The following is a 19,563-nucleotide window of genomic DNA, read 5'->3' on the forward strand; positions in this document are numbered from 1 at the left end:
CCAAGTGTGATGACTGCAACAGTGAATACACTCGAACATCTACATTTATGAAGTGTACACAACTGTACTTTTTGTCTGTCTGTTCCACATTCTGAAAGGGAGTTTTCACATTTTTTTAAATGGAGGGTTGAAAGCTATGCTGCAAAGTGTTTTAAAAGTCTCAAGTATGTGTGATACAAAATTAAGAAATAGGTCATACTTATCACCATCAGCTGTCCCCACTAGAGGGCATTTGAGTAATTTTAGTTTTATGATTTAGGTCTGCAAACCTTTTTTGATTTCTTATACAAAGGATTTCTATAAACATGCCATTATCTTACAGATTATATTGTAGGTTGATCTTGCTCAGGTAATTCTAGGTGGTAAAACAACAGAATAGAAGTAACATCTGATTACTAATTATTCCACTCTATAAAAGTTGGAAGCTAAAGCTGTGTGTGTGTAAAGAAAACAAAGACAAAGGAATATAAAACCAAGACGCGAGATAAAACTGGTCTGCCAACTCAGTTAATGTTTATGGAATTGCAGTTTTATTAGTCATACTAAGCCAAAAGTAAGTTTCAGGTATACATTTGCACGTGCATGAAATGTTCCATTTAAACCACATCTTAGCTGTTGTGGTCGGACCCTTTTCTTGAACTCATTGAAATAAAATATTTGGGAAGGCCATGTGAACAAACCCATGGAGAATTCACAAGTTGACTGAGGCAACTGTTTTGCTATAATCATTATACTATGTTCTGATTTAATCTGTGCTGTTAAATGTGTGTCCTGTATAGTTAGTATAGTTGAAAATGATTGCATCTGTCTGTCTATAAACGTTTTTATTTGACAAAATATTTTTACTTTCTGTTGAATTATTGTCCTTTACTTAGAGCCCGATATAGAATGCAAGTTATGTGCTGTATAGTGCTTGCATTTGCTAAGCACATTTTATTTGAAATGTTGAAAAGTTTAATTACAGGTTCGAATATTGAACTGTTTGCTTCAACCTTTGTTGTAAACATATATTTTATTGCCATTATCTTAACATTTCTGTATTATTTGTTTCACCTATGTTACTGAATTTTATTTTATTACACACTTAGAGATGTTTTTCTTAACTTATTTAAAAAAATTGTCTGTTTGGTGTTTAGCTGTTTTTTAAAGTGTTTCGATTAAGCACAGTAAATAACTTGAGTTAATGTGAGTTCAAAACACTAAACTAAAGGGGAGAACAGCATGACTGTATAACAAATAAATGAACAACTTTACAATGATTTTAATTAAAAAGATTTAAAATAGAGATTAGCATTTCAGTAAGATATGAGATCTATAAATGAAGTGACAGGATCTTTGGTATGTTCTAACTGATTTTTTTTCTGTTCCTTTGAGGTGGAACAACACCTGCTCAGTGGGAAGATATCACAGGAACAACGCCATTAACATTTATTAACGAATGTGTTTCCTTTACAACCAACGTATCAGCAAGGTAATATCTATGTGAAGCGATAGGCCCCATAAAGAAGTATGAAATCTTAGACATGATTTTGGTTACTGAAAATGGGGTGTTAACTTAGTTGCAACACACCCATTGGTACAAGTTCCCATACTTTGTCTCTGTCTCTGCTTTCTTAAAAATTAGTCTAACAGTGGTGTCCTAATTAATGTCCTCAGAATTCTGTAACCTCATAATAGCTGCATGGGGTATACTTCATCTCTGTTTTCATATTTTCCAGACCCCCTTCAAAATGTGCCCTGCATGATTTAGAAAAGCCAAACACAATCATGGCTAAGTAGCCAAGTTAAAATTTTTTCAGTATCAAATCATCTTCTTTATAACTGGCCTAGTTGAGAGTACAAGTGGCTGCAATGCTATTATGAAGTGCTTCCATAAATATACAATATGTTTGTTTTTTCTGATTTGTATTGTAAATACAGTTTACGGCAAAACCCTGCTTCTAAGCTATGTAAAATATAAAGTGGTTATTTTCTATTTGAAATAATGTTTGTCTCACTCACTCTCTTTCCCATTTACGCACCAAGTGGTACATCGGGCAATAAGACTGTTTGCAGAAATGTAGTAAAAAGCAGTTCAGCTAGTCACAGTTTGCATATCAACACTACCAGCAGAATCAATAGGGTCATATTTCTAAGTCTTCCTTCCTTTTTACGCAAACATAAACATCTGCTAAAATAAAAATGGTAAGATGGACTAATTGTGTCATGGAGCTGTGGAATAGCTACTCTTTTTCTATTTCTCCCAACCAACAACATCAAAGTCCTTTAGAATGAAAGGTCATCAGGTGACGTAATATCATATTAATGCATCCTATTGGCAGATTTCTGAAAACTATGCGAGGCAAATAATCACTTTGTTTCATTTCTGAAATTCTTAAAATACATTAGTTTTATGTGCTTTCTACCACTCATAGCACAGATTCAGGATTTACAAAATGTTGTAATGAAAAGTTCCACTTCATTCTTTCATTTACAAGATGATAACTACAAAGGACCATTTCTATTATGTTAAAAAAGCAAAGTTTTATGAACAATTCTGTTTCACTTGTAAATTCTTTTCTTTTTCTTTTTCTTTTTTGCAAAGTAATACAGTATTAATCAGCATTATATTTTTCACTGACTGCAATATTTCATGACTTGCAAGTATTTTGTTTGTTTAGGTTTCCTTGTGCAATTAGCAATAACATTTGGTGAGCTACTTCTGCAGCCTTAACACAAAGTTAAAAGCCCATCTCAAGGGATTACTTTGTGGCTTCAGACTTCAGACTTGGTATTACTCTCACTGTTAGGTGAAGACTTTTAAGTGCAGAAATGCTGGGCTTTCCCCCCACTGCTCAGGAAACCATGCTCCCTAAGAAGCAGGCATAGAGACAAGGTCATGCTCTCCAAAAAAGGGACAAATGGGCATAACATATACTGTACTGCCACGAAAAGCCTGCTTAGAGAATGAGACGAGACAAATGGGAGGTGATGTGCAAGGCAGGTTCCCCAAACATATGGTCTCACAACAGCTTTTCACAATCCACATATTCTTCATATTGGTGAAAAGTGAAATCTTTGAGTGTTCTCAGACTCACCAGACTATCCAGGACTCAAGATGTGTACCCTACTTCATGTCTGATGCATCAACCGTCAAGGTCTGGACAAAAGAAAGTGTTGCAGATGGCATGTCTGCATTCTTCTGGGCTGCTGATATCCAGCATTGAAGTTTGTTGATGTAAGAAACGACAGTTTTCAGTTTCCTGTCCTCCCATTGGCAACAAAGAGGTCAGAAATAATGTTCCGACTTCTTGTGCAATACAGCACAAAATTATTATCAGACTTTTGGATTTATAAGCTGGGATACAGGGAAAGACTCTAGATTTTAATCAAGGAATGCCACCAAGCATTGTGAGCCTTCACTTGGGTGGCGAAAGCCAGGGTACCATTTGGCTAGGCTTATATAGGCCTAGGGCCAATAGCCTAGTACCTACCTATAAACCTATGATCATCATTGTTGAAGTGACTCCCCGACCCCATGTGCAAAAATGAAAAAAGAGCTTGTGGATAGACGGATGAATGGATGATACCAGAAATGGGACACTGTCTCAAGCAACCAGTCCATTCAGAGAAACAAAAAAAGAAAGGCTTGCTTGTATAGAATTCACATTACTCTAAGTGTACTTCCTGTAGAGAGGGACACAAACCAAACTTCTCCAAGTTACTCTGTTATTTGTCATGTCCAAGGAGACCATGAAAGGGATGGCAGTACCATATGTGACATAACAGCTGTTCCTGTGAATCAGCAGGTATCAGTCAACTGGCAAGATAAATAAAATGTGCATGTCGATCAGCCCAAGGACTACAGCAGATAGTGCCAATCATTAAGTTAAAACCCTAGATACACTTCCTGTACCAAAGGAGAAAACTGTAAACTGGCATGTCAGTACATATACTTTATATCCAGTATGGCCAACACATCTCTAAAGCAGGTGGGGAAATAAAGATAGAAATAGTACCAGTTTATAGGATCATAGGTATATACTGGACTAACAACCCATAGGGGCTTTTTAAGCTTAGGCATGTGTTTCAATGTATAGGACAAGTTTAGTACCTCAAAGTTAATCTAGGGGGGAGGGTAGGCTGGGGCTTGTTAGCAGTACTTACAGGATACCTCTATGCATTAGTTACATAGGTACCAGAACAGGGGTGAATTTCTGAATCCCTATTCACCGATCCAAATTATGTTCGAATTGAGTTAGGGACGAACTTTGCTTCACATGAACAGGAAACCTGTTCCAGAGGATATACCTGTCCCTCCAAAATGCCTTATTTATGTCGCAAGCAATGTGTACATCCCTAAATTGGGTAATTCTGAAGCTGTTTGTTTTGTGGATATGCAAAAGTTCCATTGCAGCAAGATCCAAGGATGCCTTGCATGCAAGGCATAAATCCATCCATCCATCCATAACCCATTTTTCCCATTTATGCACATGGGGTCAAGGTATCACTTCAACAGTGATAACCATCTAGAGCCAAGGTTTACACACAGGGGGGCTAGCCCTACTGTGGCAGTTCTTCCACAATATCATACCTATGGCCAATTTGTGTGTCCAGTCCACCTTCTGCATGTCTTTGGAATGTGGAAGGAAACCAAAGTACGTGGAAGAAACACGTGAAACCACAGCAAAGACATGCAGACTCCACACAGAAGGCACCCCCTGCCAACAATCGAATCAGGGAACCTCTTGCTGTGAGGTTACAGCCCTATCCATTGTGCCATGGTGGCACCCATACTAGGCATAGATCACGTCTCAACAGTCTGTAGGAGACTGAATACAGGGATATGGCTTTTGAGACGGTCTGCAGAGGGCATTTTTTTATGCCATGTATTATATTTGTGAGGAACCTACGTGGATGTTCTAGTTGTTCTGTGTGTGTGGTCAGGTACATACCAAAGGGGACATTGTACTCAATGACTGCGATTTTCACATATTGCTGTATTTGTTGATACAGGAGAAAAAGAGATTCTGTCTATTAATGTCTGTGTTCGTCTCAAAAGGGGCCTTGTCCTGCAAAGGAGGGACTTGAAATACCATCAGAAAAAGTCGAAACTTAGATGGAAACTCTCATATTTTATTCTTCTCTCAGGACTCATACCAGCTACAAACCTAAAGAAATGACTTTGCAGTCCTTGATTAATTTATTAGTTCATCTGACAACCATTAGCACTTTTCATAGTTAGCGAGAGAAGAAAGGTGAGGAGGAATTCTGCTTGGCCCAATGTAACAAGTGTGCCCAAGGAATCAGAAGTTATCATTATTCTTGAGAAGGAGGCTATAGAGCCAGAAAATCTTTGGCCCTGAAAATCATTTCCAACCTAATACCATGGACAAACTCCTCCTGTATGACTGGCCTCAAAATGATTCACCTCTTAAAGAAGAGAATTGGACAGAGAACGTCATGTTAAAGAAAAGAATACTTCTGTTTGACCCTCCCATACTGAACCAGTAGGCTCGTGAGGAAACAGAAATGTAATCTGAGTCTCTGTTGGATTCCAGCTCTAAAATACAGCATAACCATATTTTCCCTAAAAAGTGACCAAAGGCTACACAAATGCTGGTAAATGTTTCCTGATCACATATCAGGGAATGTTTGCACATTAAACTGTACCTGCTACTTAGATGTAGTAGAAAAGTTACAGAATTAAAATACAGGTTGTAATTTAGTATGCTCCTGTTATGTCCACTGTTAGTTCAAAGGTGCATTCACTGAAAGTGCTGATCAAAGACTGGTGATTCTAGCCCAGGCAAAGTATTCAGGGGAGGAGATATCAGCATATCACCTGTAACAGAAAGTGCAGATGTGGAAACCCTCATGATTGAGCAGGGCATGCTAGGGTAGGGTGGAGTTAAGGATAAACAAAAATGAAAAAAATAAATAAATAAATACATAAAAACAGCTTCTTTACTATTAGGATGGCTTCATAAGTATAAGTTAATGGTAGGTCAAAATGAAAAAAAAAAAACTTTTCTCCTGTTAGAATGGTTTCATAGGATCATGGGAAATACAAGGCAATTTTGTCTTATGACCATGTACACCTTGCCAGTACCCACCCTTAGGCTGTACCTCCCTTTCCAGGGAGGGCAGGCCAGTCAAGCCGTGGCTGAATTTGTGAATACCCATTCAATTATTCAGCTCCCATGTGAATGAAGATTGTGTGTCACTCTGCTTAATTTTCTGTCAGATACTGAATATAAATACAGCATTTCTAGTCTATGATGATAGCTTAGGAGTGTTAAGCCAGTGATCTTCTTAGTTAGAAAGCTCTGGGGCCTTGCCATTTGTTTGACATATCTAGTAAGATAAATCATAAAGAGGGTACTATATTTGATAGCCAGCCTGACCAATGCTAAATATAGGGAAAGAGTGGCCTCTTAAGATCTGCAAGATATTCCCTTGGCAATCAACTGCACCAAATAGAAGAACTTTCTAACTGTTGTTACATTATGATCAAAGGGGAGAGATTTATCAGCCTAAGTCCTAAAGTCTCTAACAGCACTTTTACTTTGGAGTGGGGTATTGCTTATCTTGTATGCTGGGGGGGGGGGTTAGTCAGCCAAATGTGACTAAGTTATTACTCTTTACACTTTAATTTAAATCCATTTATGCTGCATCAGGTATTTACAAGTATAAGTTCTTGCTGAAGAACTTGGTCAGCCAGAGGTCTTCGTTTGTAATCTAGACATCAGAGACGTACATGCTGTACAAAAAGGTCCCAACACTGAGACTTACAGAACACACTGGTAATCTTTATACTCTGTGGTGAGGCATCTGCTACCCATACCATATGTGCTCTGTCATTTAGCAAGTGTGTTATCCATTTTACTACATAGGGCTCTATTAGTAATGTGTTATTCTTACTAACTATGCTTGCATGGAGGAAGGCATCAAATGCATTGGCCAGGTCATGGAATGTCTTGTGGAAAGCATGACCACTGTTAACAATGTGTGTGTTTTAAAGAAATTGATCAGATTCTTTAGACAGGATCTACTCTTAACAAAGCCAAATTGCTGCACATCTGGACTAAAGAGATTCTTACTGTCATAGTTTATCATGTCAGCTGTGATATGTTCTATCACTTTGCAAATAAGACATGTACGGCTGATGGTACTATAATTACCAGGGTCAGTGGTGGGGGCCACCATTCTGGAGTGACATCAGCATTGCTGTGTGCCAAGCCTCAGGGACAATGACTAAACCCAGGTTAAATAGTTGAAAGTGTAGATCTGCCAGGGATCGTTTAGAACTACATATTAAAATTCCAATGGATGAAGTCATTTTAAATGTTGGAGACCACCTCTAGTACATACTGTTTAGTGATGATGGGGTAGGGGACATTGAGACTTTCAGTGAAATAGTCATCTCTGTGGTAAAGTGTGCACTGAATTTGTTTTCTAGTGCACAGGCAACGTGTACCATGTCAGAGTAAGTGTTATCATTATGAGTAAGTTCAGAGCAATGTTGGGTGTTATTTCTTTGTTTCCTAACTTAGCGAAAGAAGGATTCTTAAATGTCCTTAACTTCAGATGCTAACCTAAGTTCATGGGCTATTAATATGTATAAACCCATTTTAGGCACCAGATATATTACGCCTGAACAGGTAGGGTTATTAAATACAATCACTGTTAATAATAACAGTGATCACACTTCTGCTATTACTAAAGACTTTCGCACAAGTTTTATTACTACATATTCTATACATAGTCATTTTTGCATTGATATCATCCGGACAAATTGGGATTTATTCAAAACCAATCCCAATATTTTTAGTAAAATGGGTGATTTTCCTAGTGTTATCTTTAGGAAAGGTAAAATTTTAAAAAACTACTTGAACAACATTGACGTAGTTACCCTAGAATTACAGGAATGGATAAATGTCAAAGTTGTAATGTTTTAAATATGTAGCAAACTGTTTTACTATTAACTGGTTGCAATTTAGAATAAAATTGAAGTTCAACTGTAATTCTAGAATGGTTGTTTATTTGGCTAGGTGTCAATGTTGTCCTGCGTTTTATGTAAGCAAAACGGAGCGTAGGCTCTGTGAAAGAATTTATGAACATCAATATGCTATAAGTAGAAAGAAATTAGATAACGCCTTAGCCAAACAGATCCAGGGAAACAGTGAACACAAATTCAAGTTTTTGGCTATTGATCAGGTTTATCAGGACATTAGGGGTGGTCTTTTGCCTTTGCAGCTAGAAGAATTAGAGTTAGCCTGGCAAATTAAGCTGAATGCTTATAATTTTCTGGGTTAAAATGAAACCTGTTCTTTAAGCAGCATTTTGAAACTAAAAAGTTTGCAGAGATGACTGAATATTCTTGACATTCCTGGTGTTCACTATGCATTTAGTACATGTTTCTATGCAAGTACAACTTGGGTTTAATAGTGTGTTGTAAGTCATATAGTTTTTACAGTTTACACTCATTTGACAGAGTGTTATGGCCAGTAACTGGTATTAATATAATTTTCATTTAGGAGTTGGTAGACTACTTTACACTTTATATATATATATTTTATTTCATGTATATGTTTATTTTTAGTTTAATATGTATTTTTTTCATGATTTTCACATTTTATTTATGTTTATATGTTTAATTTTAGTGAAGGATGATTTATATGTTTTATAATAGCACCCATTGTATTACTGTGTGCCTATAAGTAAGTAATGAATGTGCTATGCTCTAACAAGAATGGTTAATGTGCTCCCCTGAGCCTATTTATTCTGTTTTTTTTTTTATTATTACACTGTTTCTGAAGAAGTTTGCACATTAGGCAAACGAAAAGCACTTAAGATCAACAGTTAAATAAAAAGCTTTGTTTTTACTTTGGCAAGCTGCCGTGGCAGAATTTATTTACTGTGTTCTTTGTTTAGTGTGCTTTAGCAGTTTACTAAGTTCATGGGCTGCCTTAGTAATCTAAGTTTTTTGTCAGTTTTCTGATGTTTTGATCTTCTGTATATTTAAGGTGGGGTTTCTTTCCTTTTATTGTAGGTTTTGTTTAAGTTGTTGGATCACCATGGTGGTTTGCTTTTGAATTATATATTATATTTAATGCTGGTTGAAAATGTCACTGCCATACATTTGTCTAAGTGGGCATAGAACTCCTTTGAGATGCTTCCTGCTATTACAATATCAAAGATTATGCTGCTATACATGATGTTTGATGCTTTGTTATAGACTTTGATGAGATTTGTACATTTGAAATCTTTGAATAATGACATACGTGCCTGAAGGTTTTGAGATTTTAAAGGTAACTAGACTATGATGTAATGTAAATAGGGAAAGGAGATACCAGGGGAATAGTATATGAAGAAGCTGTATTCACAAGGACCAGGTCAAGATTAGTAGGCTTGATAGCAATCTGGTCCAGGAAGTTTTTTTTTTCTTTTTATTAAATTTAACTTTTGGGCGTACTATACATTTGAGGTATAGGTGCTCCAGTTTAATGATGGTTAGTTAAAGTCTCCAAAAAATATAGAGTTCTTATTTATATGAAGTTTATCAAGTACTTTTATGACCTTATGATTTTCAGGGGACATTGAGGGTATCCTGTAACAGGACAGTCGGTCATGTTTTTTGGAGGTGAATGAGTTAATCCAAATTCAACCACCACTGTACAGTGCTACACTAATAAGTATTGAACCAAAACATAGTAACATTTGTTCAGAATGCTGGCAGGTGCTTGAATACAGTACTCGGTATACCATAAGATTAAAAGTGCATTTATTTAGAAAATAATGAATAAAATCATAATAATCATAATGGTCAAGCACTTTTGTCTCATAAATTTACTAAAGAGACCTCTTCAGAACCAAAATTCATCCCCAATCCCTCCTATATAAAAGGCTTTCAATTAGAAACTTCTTATGCAATCAAAAACATTATATATATATATATATATATATATATATATATATATATATATATATATATATATATATCTATATATACATACACACACAGAGCGACTTCAGTTGACGTAACTTCCATTTGCCTGAAATTCATCTGACTTAGATCAAATCACCTGAACTTCACTTCACTTCACCTAAATTTCACTTGACCTAAAACTCATTTCACTGACAATTAGTAATGGCAGTGTGTAGAGCACTGTAAGGCAAGTAAAAGGTATATACCCTTTTCCCCGCTGTAGTGTGACCCTGAAGTTAGAATATATAATTGTGGGGTGTGGTGGGCATAGCCCCCCACGTACTTTGGTTTCACTGAACAATATAAAAGCAAGCCAGAACATATAGAATCAAACTAGGTGGGGGACTACACCCCACACATCCCCCCTAACTATATATTCTAACTCCAGGATCGCACTACAGTGGGGAAAAGGGCATATACCTTTTACTTGCCTTACAGTGCTCTACACACTGCCATTACTAATTGTCAGTGAAATGAGTTTTGGGTCAAGTGAAATTTAGGTGAAGTGAAGTTTAGGTGAGTGACAGGCAAATGGAAGTTAGGCCAACTGAAGTAGACCCATATATACACACACAGTGGAGATAAAAAGTTTACACACCCCTGTTAAAATGCCATGTTTTTGTGATATAAAAATGAGACCACATTAAATAATTTCAAAATGTTTCCCACCTTTAATGTGACCTATAACCTGTACAGTTTAATTGAAAAACAAACAAATCTATTAGGGGAAAAATATAAAAAATAAAATATGTACAATATGTTGGTTGCATAAGTGTGCACCCCCTTAAACTAATACTTTGTTGTGTGTGCACACCCTTAAACTAATACTTTGTTGAAGCACCTTCTGATTTAATTACAGCATTCAGTCTTATTGAGTACACACCTGCCATCAATTAAATAGACTCTGATTAACCCCAAATCCTAGTAGGATTTTTCCTGACATTTACTCAGTTGCCTGCAACAGCAAAAGCCATGGTTCACAGAGAGCTTACAAAGCATCAAAGGGATCTCATTGTTGAAAGGTATCAGTCAGGAAAGGGGTACAAAAAAATGTCCACAGCATTGGATATAGCATGGAACACAGTGAAGATAGTCATCAAAAAGTGGAAAAAATATGGAATAACAGTGATGTTGCAAAGAACTGGATGTCCCCTCCAAAACTGATGAAAAGACTAGACAAAAACAGGTCAGGGAGGCTGCCAAGAGACCTACAGCAACACTGAAGGAGTTGCAGGAATTTCTAGCAAGTGCTGGTTGTGTACTACATGTGACAACAATCTCCCGCATTCTCTATATGTCTGGACTATGGGGTAGGCTTGCAAGACAGAAGCCTTTTCTTACACAGAAAAACATCCAGGCCTGGCTAAAATTTGCAAAATAATACACCAACTCCCCCAAAAGCATGTGGGAAAATGTGTTATGGTCTGATGAGACCAAGGTTGAACCTTTTGGCCACAATTCCAAAAGGTACATTTGATGCAAAAACAACACTTCGCATCACCAAAGAAAACCATCCCAACGGTGAAGCATGGTGGTGGCAGTATCATGCTTTGGGGTTGCTTTTCTTCAGCTGGAACTGGGGCTTTAGTCAAGGTGGAGGGAATTATGAACAGTTCCAAGTGCCAGTCAGTTTTGGCCCACAATCTTCAGGTGTTTGCTAGAAAGCTGAAGATGAAGAGGAATTTCACCTTTCAACACTACAATGACCCCAAGCATACATACAAATCAACAAAACAATGGCTTCACCAGAAGAAAATTAAAGTTTTGGAATGGCCCAGCTAGAGCCCAGAACTAAATCCAATAGAAAATCTGTGGGTGGCCTGAAGAGGGCTGTGCACAAGAGATTATTTTTCAATCTGACAGATTTGGAGCACTTTTGCAAGGAAGCGTAGACAAATATTGACAGGTCAAGATGTGCCATGTTGATAGACTCCTACCCAATAAGACTGAATGCTGTAATTAAATCAAAAGGTGCTTCAACAAAGTATTAGTTTAAGGGTGTACACACTTGTACAACCAGTTTATTATACATTTTTTATTTTTTATATTTTTCCCCTAACAGATTTGTTTGTTTTTCAATTGAATTGTACAGGTTATAGGTCACATTAAAAGGGTCTATATTATGCGATCGAACACCTAATCATTGATCATGTAATATCTAAAGCAAAAGACAGCAAACGGCCAATTTATCTCAGGGAAAGATTTCCCTTGGCTGTTTGCTGGATTTTGCCATTTTCTCCACTGTGGAACAATCTCTGAGTTGGTATATTTAGTTAGGGGGGTGTGGTGTGAAGCCCCCTACTTAGTTTGGCTATAAAGTTAATTTTTTTTTTGTGGCCGACGGTAGCATTTCCTGGCAGCGTTCGCTATCTTGCAGTTCGATATTACATGGTCGATGTTTAGTTGTTTGATCACCTAACCATTCGATCATGTAATATAGACCCCATTAAAAGTGGGAAAACTTTTTGAAGTGATTCATTGTGGTCTCATTTTTTATATCACAAAAACCTGACATTTTAGCATATATATTAGATTTATTTATACCATTCCAACTGAATTCAAACCAGTTATCAGGAGCATATTACACATTGTAACAATAAAAACCAAGATAAACCTTTTTTTCAAAGTAGTCATCTTGGGATTAGTGCTTCTGTTTTCTCCTGGTGAGAGAAGGAGTGCAGTTACATTATTTCCTGGAGACTGCTGATCACCAGAAAGCTTAATAACTGCTTTACAGGTGACGGCTTGGAACCTGTGCTGATATTCTGATCCTGTTGAAAGTAGCAGCAGAATGCATTAATTCCTGACTCTTTCTGGTTGGAGAGTGAGTGTTTGTGCTTAACGTACCTGATTGGTCTGGTTGCTATTCGAGGTATCTACCATAAAAACGCTACAAGTCTGAAGACCCTTGCATCATTGCATCATCTAGGACAAGACTGTGGATCACCAAGCAGGCTGTGGCCTGCTTCTCTTCTTGAGATTAGGGCTAACATTTTGCTTCTGGTGAGAAAAGAAGCAAAGGAGGTTTGTATCGCAATGGAGTGAAGCTGTGCTGAGATTAGCATTAGTAGTAGGCAGGCAGTAGCCATTCATGCGACTCCATTCTTGACAAGCAAATTTTTTATTTTTCAGTAAGTACTGCTTGATTTCTTCCTAAATTCAGAATACTTCATCCTTAAATGTTCAGGGTCTATGTATTAGTTTCCCCTCAAGTGTTTGGCAGTGCTCTGTACAGACTCAGACACCTTGAGTGACATTTTTCGTGTAAAAGGAAAATATAAGGAAACAGCTCCAGAACTTAGTAATAATGCCTATCCTTCCTGGCATGTCTAAAGGTCAGTTCCCTGTGCTTTCTCCTATTAACCTGGTGAACTTGGGCATTCTGAGGCAGTGTAGCAACTGCCTCATGTACACAGACAACCCTCTCCTCTTACCACCCAATGCTCAGACTTGTGAGAAATGCACTTTTATATCCAAACTGGAAGCCATGCACTCTCAAGCCAAGACCTGAATAGATGGTCAAGAGGAGAAAGTCAACACCTGCACCACACCACATGCAGAACATAGCCCTCCAGAACACCTACCATCACAGCTCTCACATAACAACACAAACCACACACCCACCTTCGTGGAGGCTCTCAATAGAAATCTACCCAAACAGCAGAGACCTCCAAGGCAGAAACTCACTCGACCACCACAATACAGCACAAAGCACAAGACACATAGCTCACTTACACAGTGTGCCACTCAGCCTAAGCTCCTAAGGCAAAACAGTTTGCCCAATACACTAATCATAGGTGACTTGATAGTGGGACACACTGATGTCCCACTCACTAGTTTGAATAAGAAGAAGGTAACAATCAGCTGTCTGTCAGTTACCAGAATCTGACACATAACACACGCACTCAGGTCACTCCACAACAAGTACAAGTATGACTGTCACTGTCCATGTGGGTGTGAATGACCTAAGATGCACCTCCTTGGACTACATGAACAGAGACATGGAGGAGCTCTCGGATTATGTGGCTCAGGCAGGTATGACCCTAGCCCTGAGCAGCATCCTACCATCGCCCAGAATGATATTGCAGTACAAGCAGAAAATTATTGACTTCAACAATTGGCTAAGTTTCTAGTGTCATTCTAAGGGGAGCCATTATCTGTCTGCTTGGGATGACATGATTGACAGACCTCAATGCTTTGCCAGAGATGGCCTGCATCTGTCACCCCTGGGTTTCTGGATACTGGCTAAGGCTCTTTCTACCTCTATAGTGCCTTTTTTAGGTGATGTTCCAAAGACCAAATTACCACCGTGACAGCTGTAAATAAATGTAATCTGAGAGTCCTGCTGGTCAGTGCTAGAAGTCTAAATCTCAAGATGCACTTGCTTGAAGCACTCCCCAAAATGGAGAACACTTGGTGCATGAGTAGTTTTCCCAGTTGATGGAGGAGTAGTTGAAGTCACCAAGTATGAGAGTACTGGGTTGGACCCTAACAGTTTCCAGGGTGCTTAGGAACATAGAGTGAGAGTCTTGGGACATGGTTGGGGACCTATAGCAGGCTACGACCTGAATTTCCATCTTACCCAATGTTAGTTGTACCTGAAGTATCTCAGATGCATTATGCTGGGCTACTAGTCTGGAGATGTGCATATCTTTTATGAATAATGGAGACCCCACCACTTTGGAGCTTTGGTCCATGTTCTGGTGCCGAAAGGTGTGGGGTGAGTTATAGCCTGGTAGCGCAGGGGAGCTCTCTGCTGCTTTAAACCAGGTCTCCGTTACAGCACAAATGTCGATGTTCTCCATTTCCATCTCTACACCAATAGTCAATTCCTCCTTGGTTAGATCCGACCACAAACTAATCACCATGGAAATCCATATCTCACCCACACCTTCCGCAAAGGTAATCACCTTGAAAATCTTCTCCAAAGCTGACTTTGAACTCCTAAAAACAGAGGTGGCTAACGTCATGGCATCCATGTCAATGGAAAATAGATGCATGACTGCCAAATCATACACTAATGCACTGTATGAATACGTACATAAATGCATGGAACTAGCCATACCCAACAGAACCAAGATGCTCTCCTCCAAAAAGAGGAAGCAATCTGGTATTCCCCTGCCATTAATAAACTCTACAACAGAAGGAAGAAACTGTTGCAAAAAAAGGTGAAGTCCCAAGACTGGAAAAACTCCCTTATTAGCCTCAACAGAAAGTTGAGATCCCTCATCAAAACCTCTAAAGTCAGCTATGAAGGCAGAATTGTGTCAGACACTAAAAACAACCACAAAGGCTTCTTTAGTTATATCAAGAATCTCCACGGCAATACCCAGGTTTGCACTGAGTCATTGCACAATGGTACCTCCTATATTGAGCCAACAGATATTGCCAACATATTAGACAACACTTGCCAAAATATTAGAAAAATGTATTCACCAACAACTTATGCAATACCTACTAAAAAAACAACTCACTCCTACCCAACACAGATTTAGACCAGTCCACAGTACAACTGCTGCCATCCTCTCTTTCACCAACCTAATCAACCAGAGCAGGAATCCAGGCAATCTAACATCAGCCATCAACCAGAGCAGGAATCCAGGCAATCTAACATCAGCCATATTTTTAGACCTATCAAAAGCCTTTGACATGGTCAACCATCCCAAACTTCTTGAGTATCTCTTTGACTTTGGACTAGTCTTAGGCCCTCTATTATTTTCCATATTATTCAACAATCTGAATAAGATCACCCAGGATGCAACTGTCATAAAATCTGCTGACGACTCAACACTTGTCTACTCAGTCACCAACCCCCTCACACTCCTTTCCACTACCCAACAAGTTTTCAAAACCACCGAAGCTTGGTTTCTCAGTAAAAACCTGTTACTAAACCCAAAAAACACCATATTACTAATTTTCAAACCAAATAAATCCAACTTAGACACTGATTCTTTCAGTATTACGTCTAGTGATGGTACCGTTATTTCCTCAGACTCCCACACAAAGCTACTGGGTGTTGCAACTGACAACAAACTGAAGTTTGACCAGCACATAAATCAAAGCATCAAAAACATACACAGAAATCTAGGCAGTCTGTACAAGAATACAACATACCTAAATCAACGACTAAAATTTCCATGGCTCAAACTCTGCTACTATCCACACTTCTATATGCTGCCCTCATCTTCACCAATCTATCCAAAACAGAAATTACAAAACTAGACACAATCAAATTGCCAGATTTGTCACAAATGCTCCCTACCGTTCCCATCATTGCCACTCACTATACCAACTAAATTGGCTGGAACTCCAAAATCTCATTACATTCCACCAACTAGTTTTCACTAAAAAACTCCTACAATATCCAGACAAAATACCAACACTATCTAATTTACTTAAAATAACATGAAAATCCAAGACAACTACGCTCTAGTGACAGGACCTTAATTATGATCACCAGAACCAACAACTCAGCAGGAGACTCCCTATTTCCTAACTACATAGGCAGAATCTGGAACTCACTGCCCCCTGATATTACCTCAGCAAATTCTGCTATTAAGTTTAAACAACTATTAAAGGAACACCTAATTATCAATGGGCAATGCCCATGCCTTCCCCCAGATAGACCCTCTACACCTGCTTTTCCCTCAGGACTTTCTCTATCAACCTCTGCATGTTAATTTACTGCATGTACTAGTATTCTTAATACACAAACCTCATCTACTAGCAGTTCTACTATACTCTTGAAAACTCTATGGGCGAATTATACATACTCTCTATAATTCAAGTAGAAATCACTGGTCATACAACTAACGTGTCCTGCTACTACAATTTGCAGCTAAAATATTTTTTTCTCTATGTACCTCTAAAATGTGCAGCCAAAATATTTTTTTTCTCTATGTACTTCTAAAATGTTATGTTTTGTACTTTGTCTCTGTATGTGTGAAATAACACTGTATGTGTTTACTTGCCTTTGTATATTTACAAACTCTGGAGCTTTTCTCCCTGGGCCTCCGCTGAAAATGGACATTTATCCAGTCAGATTCTCTCGGTCAACAAAGACTAGAAAACCTGACAGCCAGTACAAATTAAATGGCTCAAAGCAATAAAACATGACAATGACGTAGGTTTATTTATTATTTTATTTATTTATTTATTTATATTTGTTGACCGGGAGTGTCCGACTGGACGTAGGTCCATTTTCAGTGGAGGCCCGGGGAGAAAAGCTCCACAGTTAAAATAAACAGACAGTAGTTACATTGGATTACATAGCGATTAACAATTTACATAGCAATTACTTACAATATATTTACAGATGAAGAACATAGTACATCAGTAGACAACTAGAATCTTTATCTGTGAAGTACATAACAGACATTAACAAATGTTGCAAGAAGAAGTTCCTGCTGTATAATAAGTACTGGCTTATGAGCATCTGAACTTGCTATAATCAAAGTAGTTAGTGGAGTGGAAAGAAAGGTAGTGGTTGGATGGGGAGGGTGATATTAGAGTGGGAGTTGCAAGGGCATAGCCAGCATGTTTTTAGGTGCGCATTTAGTAAAGTTTTGAAGAGGGTGCATGATGGTATGGAGGTAATTGTGGGTGGGAGGGAGTTCCATAATTTGGCTATGGTGCAAGAGAATAGTGCTTCACCTGCAGAGTTATTGGCTTTAGTGATCTGCAAGTGATTTTTGTTGCTGGATCTTAGTGGTCTGGTGGTGCGATAGGGTTGGAGTAGATTCTAGAGGGATGGGACATTTAGTGGATGATTTACTAGTTTGTGGGTGAGTGAGAGTTGATACCATTGAAGGAGGTGAGGGAGTTCAAGCCATCCCAGTTTAGCAAGTGAGAGACAGTGGTGACTATGGTAGGATGCCCCTGTGGCGAATTTAGCAATTTTGTTGTAGCAGGTCTCTAGCTTGTATAGATCGCATTGCCTTAGGTTGGTATATATTGGACAGGCATAAAGTAGGGTGGAGATAAGGTGGGAATTTGCTATTGAAATCTTTGCTGCTTTGGTGAGAAGTTGCTTATTTCTGTATAGTGCTCCTAGTTTTTTGTGGACTTTTTTTATGGTCAAGGATATGTGAATGTCAAATTTTAGTTTATTGTCTGTTTCCACTCCTAGCAATTTGGTGTGTTCAGTTGGGTATATAGTGGTGTTGTCTTTTGCTGTGATGTTAAAGTGAGAGTTGTTTTGAGTATGTTTGGTGGGTTGGAAGATGAGTAGTTTAGTTTTGTTTGGGTTGAGTATTAATTGGGAATCGGATAACCAAGTTTAAACAGAGGAAAAGGCTTCCTGTGTGACTTTTTGCAGTTTGGGTAGGGACTGGGCTGAGCAGATGATGGTTGAGTCATCTGCGTATTGTATGAGTGTTCCATGTTTGGTGGCAGAAGCTAGATTATTGGTGAAAACAGAGAAGAGTAGGGGTCCAATGATGGATCCTTGGGGAACCCCTATGGAGACAGGTAGTTGAGGAGATATGTCATTCTACCATACAACAGATTGTTGGCGGTCAGACAGGTAACTCTGAAACCAGTTGGTGACTGATTGTGAGAAGGATAGGTTATTGAGGACAGAGATAAGCTGTTTGTGTGGGACCATGTCAAATGCTTTAGATAGGTCTAGGAAAGTAGCAGAGGAGAGATAGCCATTGTTTTTATGCTGATGGATAGTGTTAGTAAAGGAGAGTAAGGCAGTGGTGGTGCTATGGTTTGGTCGGAAACCATGCTGAGTGTTGGAAAGGAGATTGTTAGTAAGGAGGTAGTCTGAGACCTGAGAGTGTATGCATCTCTCTAATATTTTGGAGAGTGGAGAGAGAATAGCTATGGGGAGGTAATTGGTTAGTTCTGTGGAGGGTCCGCCTTTGTGGAGGGGAATTATATGTGATACTTTCCACAGTGTGGGAACGTAACTTTCTGACAGAGATTGGTTAAAGAAGATGGATACTGGGTAGGCCAGAGCATCAGCTGCGATTTGTAGGTATTCACTTGGGAGGTTGTCTGCTGCTAATCTGGTGGGCTTAAGTTTAGTTAAGAGGTTTTTTTATGTTGGAAGTAGGTACAGGAGAAAAAGAGAAGGCAGTGGAGAGATTACTAGTTGAAGGTGTGGGTTGGAGGGGAGGGGGGTTGTGTTGTTTAGCTAGTGATAGTATGGTTTGTATGAAGTGTGTGTTGAATGAGGTAGCAATATTTTCTGAGGAGTGAGGGATGCTAGGAGAAGGGGTACTGACTTTACCTGGGTGGAGGATGGAGTTTATGGAGGACCAGAATTGTTTGGGGCTGTGTTGGGAGGAGTCTAGGGCAGACTGGTAGTATTGGAATTTGTCCTGTTTTATTAGCTTTTTGACTCTATTGCGTAGTTCTAGGAATTTCTGTCTAGTTCAGGGGGTCTTGGTTTTGCGCCAGTGCTCCCAGGCTTTATCCCTGTTTTTCATTTCTGACTTAGTGGTTTTCTGTAGCCATGGGGAGGACTGTGCTTTGGTTCTGGAAAGTCTTATGGGGGAATGGTAATTAAGAATGCTCAGGAAGGTAGTATTAAAAAATTCAACTGCGTCATCAAGACTGAGGTACTTTAGAGGATGCCAGTTACA

At 38.6% G+C, this 19,563-nt stretch overlaps 1 protein-coding gene across 31 annotated transcripts in view; it reads left to right on the forward strand.

Annotated features, from left to right (window-relative positions):
• The window catches only part of ANK2 (ankyrin 2), a 3,034,032-nt gene that overhangs the window by 2,632,656 nt on the left and 381,813 nt on the right, over positions 1-19,563 (forward strand). For all 31 annotated transcript variants that reach the window (XM_044061567.1, XM_044061562.1, XM_044061555.1 and 28 more), the window contains one exon: positions 1,375-1,471. In XM_044061567.1, the coding sequence (XP_043917502.1) occupies positions 1,375-1,471 (97 nt within the window). The remainder of the gene's footprint in view (positions 1-1,374; positions 1,472-19,563) is intronic.

The sequence above is a fragment of the Protopterus annectens genome, chromosome 2.part0, assembly GCF_019279795.1.
Source record: "Protopterus annectens isolate FY-2018-M chromosome 2.part0, PAN1.0, whole genome shotgun sequence".
NCBI classification, from domain to species: domain Eukaryota; kingdom Metazoa; phylum Chordata; order Ceratodontiformes; family Protopteridae; genus Protopterus; species Protopterus annectens.